The 13284-nt window shown below is 38.5% G+C and overlaps 1 protein-coding gene across 1 annotated transcript in view; it reads right to left on the bottom strand.

Annotated features, from left to right (window-relative positions):
- Nucleotides 1-6153: 6153 nt before the first annotated feature.
- LOC145494464 (adhesion G protein-coupled receptor L4-like) overlaps nt 6154-13284 on the bottom strand; it is a 41976-nt gene continuing 34845 nt past the window's right edge. The window contains exons 13-20 of the mRNA XM_081473935.1: nt 13052-13154; nt 10794-10944; nt 10350-10431; nt 9504-9570; nt 9077-9159; nt 8799-8919; nt 8380-8421; nt 6154-7996 (exon numbers count right to left, since the gene is read on the bottom strand). Of these exons, the coding sequence (XP_081330061.1) occupies nt 7892-7996; nt 8380-8421; nt 8799-8919; nt 9077-9159; nt 9504-9570; nt 10350-10431; nt 10794-10944; nt 13052-13154 (754 nt within the window). The 3' untranslated portion in view covers nt 6154-7891. The remainder of the gene's footprint in view (nt 7997-8379; nt 8422-8798; nt 8920-9076; nt 9160-9503; nt 9571-10349; nt 10432-10793; nt 10945-13051; nt 13155-13284) is intronic.

Here is a 13284-nt window from a genome sequence, read left to right as displayed (position 1 = left end):
CCAGCTCGACATCCAAATTATGAAAACTATGTTTATTGACCTAAATAATTCGAAAATTAATAAAAGTTCGGCTCACGAGTTAGAAAACTACAATGACAAACACTCGTTGAGTCGGAGGGTCAGTGAGTGGTCGAAACTACAAGGAAACTGTTTTGAGGATATTTAATGAAGGGTTAACTACAATAACTGATAAATCAAATGGTAGACGGAAAAGGAACATGAGATTTCTTAAAAAGCAGGCAGAGACTGACTTAAATTTACACTTACTTTACTGATGACCGTTTTCATATTACCTTTCATTATTCCGGATCAATTTACTTCTAGCATCATGTTTAAACAAACGAAGGTAATTTTTCGGAATTAGTCCAGCGCTTAATAAATTTTGAAAACAAGCCATTCCAAACAATAATTCAGACAGGAATTTAAATTATTTTGGCGGTAATAAATAACACACTTTTATAAGTCGGACTTGATCATGCCGTCTTTTGTGTTGTCCATTTCCAATCTACGTGTACTGTAGGTAGTTTTTTGTCATCAAAATGTAAAGCAGGCAGATGAGAGATTAGCCCTTTGCACCTGTCGGTAATGTGTCCTGCCAATCATGAAGGACAGGTTCCTTTACTTAGGCGTTTCTCCGATGAAAGGACCAGTATTGCGGTCAGAGTAACAAACATACGTGATGTCAAACGGCTCAAAAGGAAAGTGAAAGGAGTGCAGTGGCCTCTATATGTCTGGTACGACTTCGGTGAGAAGAAGTCGGAAATGTAATGCCCAAGAAAAGCAGTCAAGTGTTTGCTCGAGATGGTTTCTAAGGACACAGTGGTAAAAAAAAAAAATGAAAATAAAAATACGTATTAAAATATATATTTGAAATCTAGACGTGAAATTTTTGAAGAAAAACGCTTTGGGGCTGCTTGTAATTGCAAAGACGTTAACATGGCAATAATGTAACTCCATTTAAAACCCCGTACTTCTGAAAGCTTCCCATTTCATTGTCCTACTGGCCGTATGAAATATTATGGAACTCGTTCGGTCAAAGTTATATCATGAAACATTTGCATTGCTTTGTCGTAGGGTTACTGGTTACTGTTAGAGCTGCTGGAACAAAAGGTTAAACAGAGTGGACTTGATACTCACTCGAAATGAGGATTAACAGCAAGGCTGCGGGTAACATCGTGGTTAACATTGCCTTCTGAATGGATCATTGACTTCTTCTAGCGTCTTATTTAACTTGAAAAATCTACAAACAGCAATATGCAATATTCTTGTGAGCCTTTTTCGGACAGTTTGCACCATCTGTCCGGCTGCATTAGTAGATGGATATGAGAGCTATGGCAGCTTACAAAAGCGGTTCCGACGTATCACTTTAGCAATTACGACTTAGCCCTAGGGCAAACGTCAAATCCAAGTCGCGTCGAATAAATTAAAAATAGGTGCGACAAAGAGTCGACTTAATTCCAGCGTGGTAGCAAACGTTGAACCTGCGTCGATCCTGTTTTAGTAGTTGCACTTCATTAAAACACGGGAATGAGCACGTGTCTCCGTGCAATTCACCCGATGCGCGACTAGTTACTGCTAGGACTTGCTAGCAAAATGCCGATACTCTTCTCTTCAGACAACGGTAGACTCGGCGCGGCTCTCTTTAGATCCCTGTCACAAGCCTCGCAGTAGACAACGCTTTTTAAAACAGCTGTCAACCCTTCGACGTCCTCGTTATTTCTTCAAACACTGAGTATTTATTGCAAGTAGGCAATTTGCATCTCAAGCATTTATATTTAGTGTTAATGAAACAGGAAGAGCACATTTCCATCACGCTGTGCGATGTTTATTGTGACTGAAAAGCCCTGTTAAAGGGAGTTCCAATAAAGTATGTATGTCAGCAATGACTTTCGGCATTCCCTTCCTTCATTTTCGTCCCCAGAGGCCGCGCTCCTTTTAGTCAGCACCAAAAAGAGCGCGTCCTCTGGGGGCGAGAATGCATTCCTGGTCGCGAAATTGTCTTTGTGCAGCGCATGCCCGCCAGGGGGGAAAATACCGTTTGGCAGATGGAGGAGTATGTATTTTTCTGACGTTTGCCCAGTCCATCACATTTGAATCAATTATTCTGTAATTTGTATGATTTATGAATTGAGTTCAGCGCGTGTTTAGAGCGGCGTTTGCCGAAGCGCCGAACCACTGTTGCATTATCAACCATCCAAACAGTCCACGAATGCACGAATGAGAAACATTGCCAGAAAGACAATAATTCTCCTCCGTCGAAAGCAACATAATAGCTGAGCTCCGGCAGCCCGAAGGGCCGCCCAGCGGAGCCCCTTACCCACATAGGAAAGAAGAGGAAGCCCGTGAATGGATTTTCTCATGGTTATCATGGCTAGCGGTATTGCTCGTGGGCGCGTACGCACGACGGCGACGACGACGACGGAGTCGCGTAACATGGCGGCCATACTTCAAATAATAGGTTGACAGGGACATGCAGACTTGGTTTACCGTGTTCTTCTTTGATATTAGACATACATGTTATGACCAACTGACATCTGTCAAATTAAGGTATCCGCTGACTAGCATTACGTCACCATATCATGGGCTCAAGTTTAGAACTCATCGAGGTCACGTGTTTTTTGGAAGTTTACCGCTGACCATGCGCTGTTTTTCGATTGGATCGTGGGTTCATGTGAGGCTAACTTGTTGAAAACAGGGCTGGGTTGTTTGGAAGCCGGTTAACGATAACCCAGGACTAGAAGTTAACCGTTTTCACTGCTTTTGTTTTGTGTTAAAACTCAAAACAGAACGCCAATGTACAGAAAACCTCACCACAAAGTTACAAAACTCAAATGAAAATATTAATTCTACCTTATCCTGGGTTAGCTTAATCGGGCTCTGAACAACCCGGTCCAGAAGTTACCGTTTTAGGCTGACCTAAATCTATATCAAATATGTTTCACCGTATTTCTTAGATGCCTATGTAGCGCAGAGAAGTAAAAGATCGCCTGAGAGGTTGTGGGTTCGAATCCTACGAGGCGCAACAATTTTTTAATTTTTTTTTACTGTTTTTTTTTTCTTTTATCATTATTATATTAGCAGATATATAAAAAAAAAGTTTACCGAAACAGAGTCATTGCCTTTCCAATGCTTAATAAAAAAAAACCAAACATTTAACAAAACACAGCGTTTGCTTTCCAATGAAACATCACATGAAGCTAAGCTTTTAATCATTCGAGAATTCGTCCAGCAAATCGATCGATCTCGAACTCAAAGTATGTGAGCCTTATTCGAGCCCTAAGTTATCACTAGTGTCAGATAGTATTGCGAAGGAAAAATGACGAAGACTTTCCCTTACAATCGAATCGAAGAGGATGAACCTTGAAGTCTTTCCCTTACAATCGTTTATAAGCTTAAATGCGACTCGTGTCCGGGTGTTACGTTCAGGTCAATCATACAGGGCGCTACTTCCATTGAACAGCATTGAATTAGTTTAACAGCGACAACTTCAAGTTAAAAAATATACGCTCGCCCTCGTGCAGAAACGACCAACGAATAAAAATCATTGGCACAGAAACAAACCACTTGGTAAATAAATCTGTTCCGACTTGGGCGCAGGTGACGGCAACCGCTTTATGTACTGGTCAGTGGATGTAGAAAACATTAACAGGAAAGACGGAGGGACGGAAGGAAGATAGAATTGCCGTGTTCCACCCGTACCTATATCGTCATTATACGAATTAAAAAGCAGAAAAATTGGTCGCAGGCTGGTCGATAGGGGCTTCTTCCGTGATAAAAAATGAATGTAATAATTGCCAGTTTTCAAGTGACGTCATCATTTTCCAAATTTGAAAACTACCAATCCTTCGAACGTTTTAGTCTCAGCAACTCTTAAATGGTGAGATATTTGAGGTAAGAATAAAAGTATTGAATTAATCTTACTGTAGATATACATAGGTGTCTTGAAAAACATATTTCGTACCGGCCAGCGTCGTTCTTAACAAAACCATGAAAAGGTATACATACATACATAAACTTTATTTTGCACCGTAAAGCTAATAAAATGATAATTAACGCATGAAAGATCTCGTCTTTTAGTTAGCGCCCCTAAGCCTTCAAACCCAAAACTGACAGTATTTCCTAAACTGAATTACCTGCCTTCGTGTTCGCACGTACGACCAAACTAACTGCACCTGTCAATCAGCAGATGACGGATTTCTATAGTGTGTTCAGGCTTTCTCGATATTCCTATTGGTTACTGAGGAAATAACAAATAAAATATTTGCCGATCTTCGTCAGACGAGAAGCCCTAAAAGAAGTAGTATTTGAATTATCAAAGAAGCGCTTTGACGCAATGATAATTGAAGAACATTGTGGCCGCGTTTCGTAAAATTCGGCTCATCTACGTCCACGAAGTCCTCTATTAATTCGCGTCGAGGAAGGGAAGCTGCCAAAAATAAAGCGAGTTTCGATTGTCTTCTAAGGTTTTTCAAGGTTATCACATCTTATCAGAGGTTGTTAACGTGGTCGTGCAGTAGACCAATGAAACACAAGCTTGGAACGGTTACCCCAAGTAATTAAAAATAACCCATTGAAATTCGCGGGGAAATATGATTTCACAGCCAAATTAGTTTTCATTGCAGGGAAATATTGGGATCCAAGGAAAGCATTCTGGCAGGGCAAACAGAAAAAAACAAACAAACAAACAAACAAAGCGCTAGCCAGGGAAAGAGAAAAAAATGTGGGGATATTTTTTAAACAACCTGCTGTGGAAGCAACCAAAATCGATCAAACGGTAATCCAAAATAGGTCATGACTAGGATGAAGTTTTGATGGAGTATAACACTTTCAACCTTTTTTGGAGGTTACATGGTCGAACCACGAGTCTTGTCGCTAGCTGTGAGTTTCTCCTTCTTGCTTTCATCCAGGTTATGATCAAGTTCAACGAATTCATAATAACTTTTTCAAGTTCTTACATGTACAACAAAATTACTGATGCTTAACTTAACCGAATCCATCAAGCAACTACCCTGCGAGCAGCAACACCCTTTCGATGTAAACAGACTATTGTATGCAGATCTTTTAATTTGTAATTCAAGTCCCCTTATGAAGTTAACCTTGAGAAATCCACAGGGAGCCCATTGTTTAAACAGAATTATAACACCTTTTCTGGAAAACAGCCCCTCTTCTATATATCTTGCGATCATTTAACGATTTTAGATTTAATTTTTTCACAAATCTTTAAGTCAATGTAAAAAGTTAATTAACCTGAAGATAAGTCTCCTCATCGTATTTTACGTTCATTATAATTACAAATTGAATTCAGCCAACGAAAATGTGTCGGACTGACTATATATGAAGATATCAGAACATTAACATTTGTTGATAACGTAAAATTCATGTAAGCCACGAAAAAGCAGATATAAGACAGCGTTTGCTTTAACAAATTCTTCCGGCCACTGAAATATTTCTTAACCGTAGTTTGTATATCATCTTGGTGTCAGTGAATCTTTGCCTTTTGCAGACACAGCTGCCACAAAGCTGCTTTACTATACCTCGCTAGAACTGGTTGTTTAACCCACGACAATTGGAAACAGTTAAAATTAACCATGATAACGGTGATCACGACTGTAGGTAGCTTTTCATTTACATGTCTATGCACATTATTCTTCGGGCACCAAACAATTTAGTCTGGCGGAAAACCACCTGAGCTTCATAAATGTTAAGTATTCAAATATTCAGAGGGAATAGGACGAGCTAGACAATGTAGTTAGAAAAACCACCTGTCATAACCTGCTCATCGAGTGTTTGAATAGCAGGCAATTCATGAAGAAACACTCCTATAGCCTGAATGTAACCAGACTCACTATAAACACCACATTATGCCGATTGAGCTTCACTCCGTTTAACGCTTACACCATAATTGCTGCGAAGTTGGAGCTGTGCATAATTATTTTTGATAAATTGTTTGCATCTTATTCAAGCTAACTTTCATATAAATTACTTGTGAGCGACTGAACACAAACCAACTTTCATAAAATGTTTGATATTTTTATGAAAAAAATTAAAGCTGAACTCAAACTTTAAAGACTCCAAAAGCATTTTTTTTTGTTTTAACTGAAACCATTGTTTTTTTTTTTTAAATTAACTTAAGGGAATAAAGGAAAAAATTGATTGCGCAGAAATGAATCGACAGCCGAATAATATAAAACCGTGTGATGTAAACTGAAAGCTTCATCGCTTTTGGCTCGGGGTTGTAGACCTTATGACAACCAAAACATCCAAAGCAAAACTGAGACCAATTCAGATAAACGAATGTTGTGGGTTTCTTATATAAGTAACACTATTGTCAGCAACACAAGATGAAGTTTATACTTACAAAAGAAGACGATTACTAAGAGAGTTCTGACCGCCATCAGTCTGAAATTGTTTTTCATGGTCCTTGTGCGTGCTTCACTGCTTCGAAATTAGCCAAACGGAGGTAAGGTAACAATTCTGATTCCAATGCTTTTTCGAACACCACCGACATACATTGACAATTTGCTTTTTCCGTATAGATGGCTGTGCGAAAGATGGTTGTGTTGGAAGAGGACGGTAAGCATCATCTTTTAAATAAGCTCAACTTGCATGACAGATGATTGACGTATTATTCCACCGTTGTGACGACATTTGCTATTCAATCCGTCGATGACTTAAAAGAAACCGTTTACTAGACAGCATTGCAAGGATACGGAAAATCTTTTGTCCAACAAAGACGAGTAGGATAAAAAAAGTCGTAATTTTGTAAAAAATCGACCGTGTTCATGAATTACGCGCAGGCGGTATGGATCGTGATCAAGGAGGAAATGCTGTCCGCTGCGTTAGGTTTAACAGTCGTAGACTTTAAACAAACTTTGCACGTTCACGACTTGCTCTCAAAATTTTCTGCGGATTTTCGAAATACCGCTTTTTTTTAGGTCTACAATATAAATTAAATGAGATTACATCCCAAATCTGCACTCGCAAATAGTTCTCAAAGTATCCAGGCTTTACGTGGATTCTCAGGGGAATGACGGGGATCTGTATTTCCGCAACTTTAAAAGTACATCTGGATTTGTGACTGATCCTGAAGAAAATGAGGTATTATTGCAACAACAATGTTGGTTTCTTTTCAAAGTAAAATCGATTTTGGTAAAGTAAATACGGACAGCGAAAGCGCAGACCATTATTTTATTTTTGGTAGCTCTCCAACAACAACTAAAACAACTATCTTTATTTTAATTTGTTAAAGCAGTAGTAAATATTTTGTTTTGACCTGATTGTTGTTACTAGTGAAATTCAGGCTACGCAGAAAACGAGAGACCCTACAAAACTGTCGGCTTCTTCGACTTGGCCGTAGTGGGTCTCGTTTAAGTACACTTGAAATTGTTCCTAGAATGTGTTAGATTTCCTGGTGAAAATGACTAAACAAATTTAAGCCGAGCATCGTTTGCAAAACGTTAAGTTAACAGCTGTGAGCTTTTACCCAGGCGATTACCTGAATATCCTTACAGTTGGACAAACTACCAATGGAGAGCTTTCTTTTACAAGAACCTTATCTGTATCCTCAGGATTGAAATATACCATAGCAGCTGGAGATTTACAAATAAGATTGCCACTTTTAGTCGTTACTTCTGTTCAATTTCTCTATCTTTGCATAAAAGGCCATCACAATGTCGAAATCACTTTGATTAAACTGATTTTTTTTTTTCTTAATGTTTAGTTTAGCTTAATATTTAGTCCCAAATGAACATTTTTAGTTTGTTATTTTGTTTTCTTGTCGCACCTGTAAACTAGCTTGTGCGTGTGTGGACGGCTCTGCTTAATTATCAAGTCTATGGGACGCATCGTTACCATGATATCTAAGTGTGCGAACAAGTAAAATTAACTATGTCTATACATATGTCGAAACTGTTGGAGTTTTGTAAGGAGAAATTCCAACGTTTGCACTTCGACCAATCCTGAAAACGTTGACCCTTGCTCTGATACGCTCTGTAATCTGAGGATGAAACAATTGTACAAAGTCAAGCAAAACTGCGAGTAATAAGTCAGTCTTTTCTTGAAGGTCTTTCCTAATGTAGGCTAAAGCTTAAAAGCACCAGACAGCCTACAATGAAACAAAAACTAAAGATAGATATTTTAAAGTGTCATAGCATAAAACCTAAACATAAACCTTTTATCACACCCTTACATAAAATTAAACTGTACGTGGAACTTGAGAAACTCTTGAGCTCATTGAGTATATCTGCTCCTTAACTTGCTTTCCGGTGAAATTAAGCGAATCTGATAGAGCTATTCCCAACATTTTAAAGTTTTATTTCTCGAACATTGCGAAATGCTGGCGAGGGAGTTCATCGACCGCTCGCAGGTCGGTACTCTTACCTGAATGTTGCTCACACAGTGAAAGAAAAAAATCAGGAATCCCTGCCAGAGAAAGGAACGGTTGCATTAATTTTATATAGAACATCAAATTATTTTGTCGTCACCTCTACATTTATCTGTATAAGGATAAAAAAGGCAGCTTTTTTGCTCTTACTTTTTTTTTTTTTTGGGTTAAATATTTACTTTTCAACTTTCTTGTCTTTCCTTGTCTCACATGACAAACAGCTACTAAGAAAGTAAAGGATGAAACTAATCATAATAAGCTAGAGATAGCATGATAAGGTATTCCGGGAAACCAAAAATTTAAACCATGGAAAAAATATCTGTATATAACTGAATTTTCTCATTCTTACCGTAAAAAAGCTCCTAAAAGTCTGCGATGATAAATAAATTATTAAAACGAGGACTAAAAAACTTACCTGAGTGGAGTAAAGTATCGTAAAAGTGTAAACAAAAGCTTTGTGCCGAGGCGACAGGATAGCAAACAACCACGTGACTCCCAGGAAAGGAATCAGCGCCGCGCATGCCTTGATGTCAAGTCTGCAAGGAGACAACGTTATCAGTACTCTCAGTTGCTTTTAATAAATGGCGCTGTTAAATCAAAAAGACACAGAAGCAGGCTATTAATACAATCATCGATCGGCTCTGCTCGAGAACTGGGAGGAACTTTTCGTATTCGTTGAAAATTATTAATTACCGTATCTGCTGAATGTGGGTCTCTTCTGTTGGTTGGATTGTGGTGGTTTTCTTGATTACTCGCACGAGCATCGATATGCAAACCTTGGTATAAAAGATAAAGAAAGTTTATAATACTTGATAAGATTGAAAGCTCAGACTGGGAGCTTTCAGCTGCGAAAGAAAAAGTAAATAAAGCAACTTTACTGGTGCACAGTTACCTTTTAAAGCTAGAAATTTGTTTGGCCGAGAACAAACACATATTACTTCGCCTTTCAATAGTACGCGAGCTCTGACTGAGCTCAAAGCCTTACAAACGATTGGGTTTTTTTATCTTAACTTCAAAAACTTGATCGATCGATTTATTGCAAGTGGAGTTATTTGATTATGAGATACCTAAGACAGAAGACAGTCTTTTTTTAGATAAACCCGAGGTAAGATTTACTCACAACATCGATCATCGCCACAAATACAACAAACATCCAGATCAGATTGTTATCTGAAGTCATCCAGCAGCTTGAACCAAAATCAACAATGCATTAAGGAACAGCAAACAACAAAAAAACACCTCTAATGTGTCTAAATGATGGTAGCTAAAAGGGTCAGAAGCTATTAATCTCTATCAAAAATTGGATCATTGGATAATGCAATTAAGGAGTTTTCATTGGCTTAGAAGCAGGAATGGAGCAGGGATGGAGCAGGGATGGTGTAGTGGCGAGAGCGCTCGCCTCCCACCAATGTGGCCCGGGTTCGATTCCGGCCTGCTGCCATGTGTGGGTTTAGTTTGTTGTTGGTTCTGGCCTTGCTCCGAGGGTTTTTTTCCAAGGTATCCGGTTTTCCTCACTCCACAAAAACATCTCCAAATTCCAATTCGACCAGGATAGAGCGCCCGCATGAAAACCTGCTAAGGCTGATGTGGCTTCCTCTCTAAATATTGTAGTTTATTTTATTTATTTGTCTTATAATTAGCCATCATGGTATATTGGCCATTATAAAATGTTCTACAAATGTTGTAAGGGTACGCGTTACTTTTTTGCGTCGTTTTTATTCTTATTTAAGTTTAGTTTTCTACATTTTTATTGAGGGGAAGGGGGCGTTTTATTCCACTCGCGCTTGTTAGATAAGAGATAATTATAGCCAACTTGGCTTTCTGCGCCTCGTCGGCTATCTATCACATCATGTCCAGTGCGCGCTCGTGAAATAATTGTTAAATGCAAAGGAAAAAAAAAATACGGCAACCTGATGAATCAAGTATGGAAAAGGGGGTTAGAGCCTTACAGAAATGCATTTCTTACTATTCGTCACTGACTAAACTCTGGATGCCATCTTTCCCTGCAGCAATACTCAGCGAAATTGCAACCATAACAGCAGGAAAACCTGCAATGAGAAAAAAAAAAAAAACAAAACAAAAAACAAAAAACAAAAAACAGGACGGTGTCTAGAACAGGACTCAAGTGGCGATTCAAAGTAGTGTTTGTCCGGCATCAACATCATACACATACCTTCAGTTCACACAGGAACAAATACTCGGTTTAATTCCACAGCAAGTTTTATGTGCCGTAAATCTTCAACTCAAGCTTACGTTTAAATCCAATCGAGGTCCTTGCAAACTTCTGCCACATATGTGCAGTACAAACAAGACAATACATGTGATGACGACAAAGGCTAGTCTCTCGTGACAATGTTAAGAAGCTTTAACAGCTAATAACCCAAAAGCAAATGATTTCGCTACAACTTACACCATGACATGACATGATAGATGGTCATCTTGTTGTTGATGTTGTAAACCTTGCCTACAAACAAGTAAAGGTAGATTCCCTCGACGAACATCCAAAAGAAAGCTGCCATCAAGAAATACTGCGTAAGGGCCGCTACTGCAACACAGACAGTCTGTAAGGTATGGAGTGAATTTGTTAATACTTGGTTGTCACTACCTCAAAGAAACTTCATCCTCCTGTCCAACACACATAGTTCTTAAAGTTCTTACTCTCGCTTTTAAGGTCTGCGAATGCGTTTCTGTTCTCTTTCTCTTCATGATAAAAATTCCGTGAAAACGTTTGTCTGAGAAATATTATTTAGGTCATTGCATTAATTGAATAGCTCATGCTGCAATAATCCACATTTACGTCTTGATTGACACTGGTTGGTCCACTGCCATGATGGTAACTAATTGAAATGGTTCTACTCAGTAGCCTTCCCTGTCTGGGATAATCTTCGGAAGAACATTAATTTGCCACCTAAGAAACTTTGCATAAAACGAGCTGCTTTGTGTACCCTCTTTAAAGGGCATTACATTTCTCTGTAATCTCCGCACAAAAATTTAAATATAATTATTATTTTAAAATGCTGTAAAAAACCACCCAGTAATGAAACGACAACTAATAGCGCTCCGTTACAACAACTTTCATTTGAAAATGGACCATCGGGACAAAAATCAAATAGCCATCCAAACATGCGAAAGAGAGTGCAAAAGGGACTTTACTCGATCCGTAAGGCCAGGGAAGCTTTTTTTAATTCAAAAAGGCAGGACAATTGATCCTGATGTTCTTAACATCCGCGAAGAAACATTTTACTAATTTCTTGTTATTACGCTATTTCATTATTTTATTTTCCCTTATCTTTAAATTACACTGTCAATCCGTTTGGTTTTACGTATTTCCGGTGTTACCCAATGAATGAGTTGCCAGTAATCGGATACCCGTGTTTGCGAAAAGAACTCTGGGATCGTCAGGGGGCAAACATTGCAAGTCGCTAGAAGGAAATGTATGGCGAAAAGTTGTTTCGACGCCCAAAAACATGGTTTTGGAGAGAGATCAACGCTTTTTCGCCGTGCTTTTATCGCAAATTGATTTTGGCAATTTTGATACATGGAAAATGTAAGTTTTTGTTTGAATAACCGTGAAATAAGTGAAACAATTTACCGATAAACTCCCTTTTGCTTGCGTGAGGTTTATTGTGAAATACATTGAAGAGAATATTGAAAATTTCAATACACGCCTGATCTCGAGAGGCTACCCGGAGCAAATGGTAGAAAAGACCCTCCGAGAAGTTAAATATTAGGACAGAAAAGAAGCTCTAAAACAGAAATCGAAAATTGCAGAATGAACTACTACCCTTTGTGTAGTATTTCACTCAACCGTCAATACCAAGCTTTGGAAAGCATAATCACGCACAAATGGCACTTTCAAATACAAATACTTAGAGATATATTCAAGGAGCTACCCTTGATCTGTTATAGAATGGAAAATCACTGAAATACCTGCTTGTAAAAGCAAAACAAAGGCTTTGAGCAACACAGTAGCCACACAGCACGAGTCGCGCGGACTCATTTGTCATTAAATCAACCCCTGACAGTACAATGATCGCCACCGGGCTTATTTCCAGTATTATTTGTACGACTGAGCTTTCAAATAAGCCAAAAGTAGCCTGTACACAACTTAAAAGGCTTTACTGGGTTATTCCTCCGTCTCGATTCATACCTAATTAATTTTGTAATATTTTCAGTCCATTACGCGATGTAAATTTCACAATAAACCTCACGCAAACAACGGAGGTTATCGGTAGATTTTGTCACATATTTCACGGTTATTCAAAGAAAAACTTACATATTCCACATATTAACATTGCCCAAATCCATTTGCGATCAAAACGACGGCGAAAAAGCGTTGATCCCTCTCAAAAATCGTTTTCTTGTACCTCGAAACAACTTTTCGCCATACACTTCGTTTCAGCGACTAGCAATGTTTGCCCCCTGACGATCCCAGAGTTCTTCGCGCAAACACGGGTATCCGATTACTGGCAACTTATTCATTATACTACATAAAAACACGTCCCAATGTGAAATTCTCATTGTACCTGAAGAAGGCTGGTTTGGCCAGCCAAAATATTGTACACGTTAAAAAATCATCCTACGTTGTGCCTGTTTCTGCTTTTGTATTCTTGGCCCTAAATATGGCTAAATTAAAAGCTACAACAAATGGGATTAAAGTTCCCTTACCGTGTTTCCTGTGGCATTAATTCCTGCAAGAAAGATTACTTGTCCTGCTCCGAGAGAACTAGCAAGACTAATCCTGATTTGAGAGAGAGGCTGATGTACATCGCTGGTACAATAGAGAAACAAAACAAAATAAAATAAATAAAAGATGGGTAAAATAATTAAATTACACAAAAAGGTATTAAAATAGAAAATATTGTTTGAAATCACCAAACCAGGACACTGATTTAGAGCAT

The sequence above is a fragment of the Orbicella franksi genome, chromosome 8 (genome assembly GCF_964199315.1).
Source record: "Orbicella franksi chromosome 8, jaOrbFran1.1, whole genome shotgun sequence".
Taxonomy (NCBI): Eukaryota; Metazoa; Cnidaria; class Anthozoa; order Scleractinia; family Merulinidae; genus Orbicella; species Orbicella franksi.
Note: the sequence above shows the minus strand (reverse complement) of the source record. Positions and strands in the feature narration are given on the sequence as shown.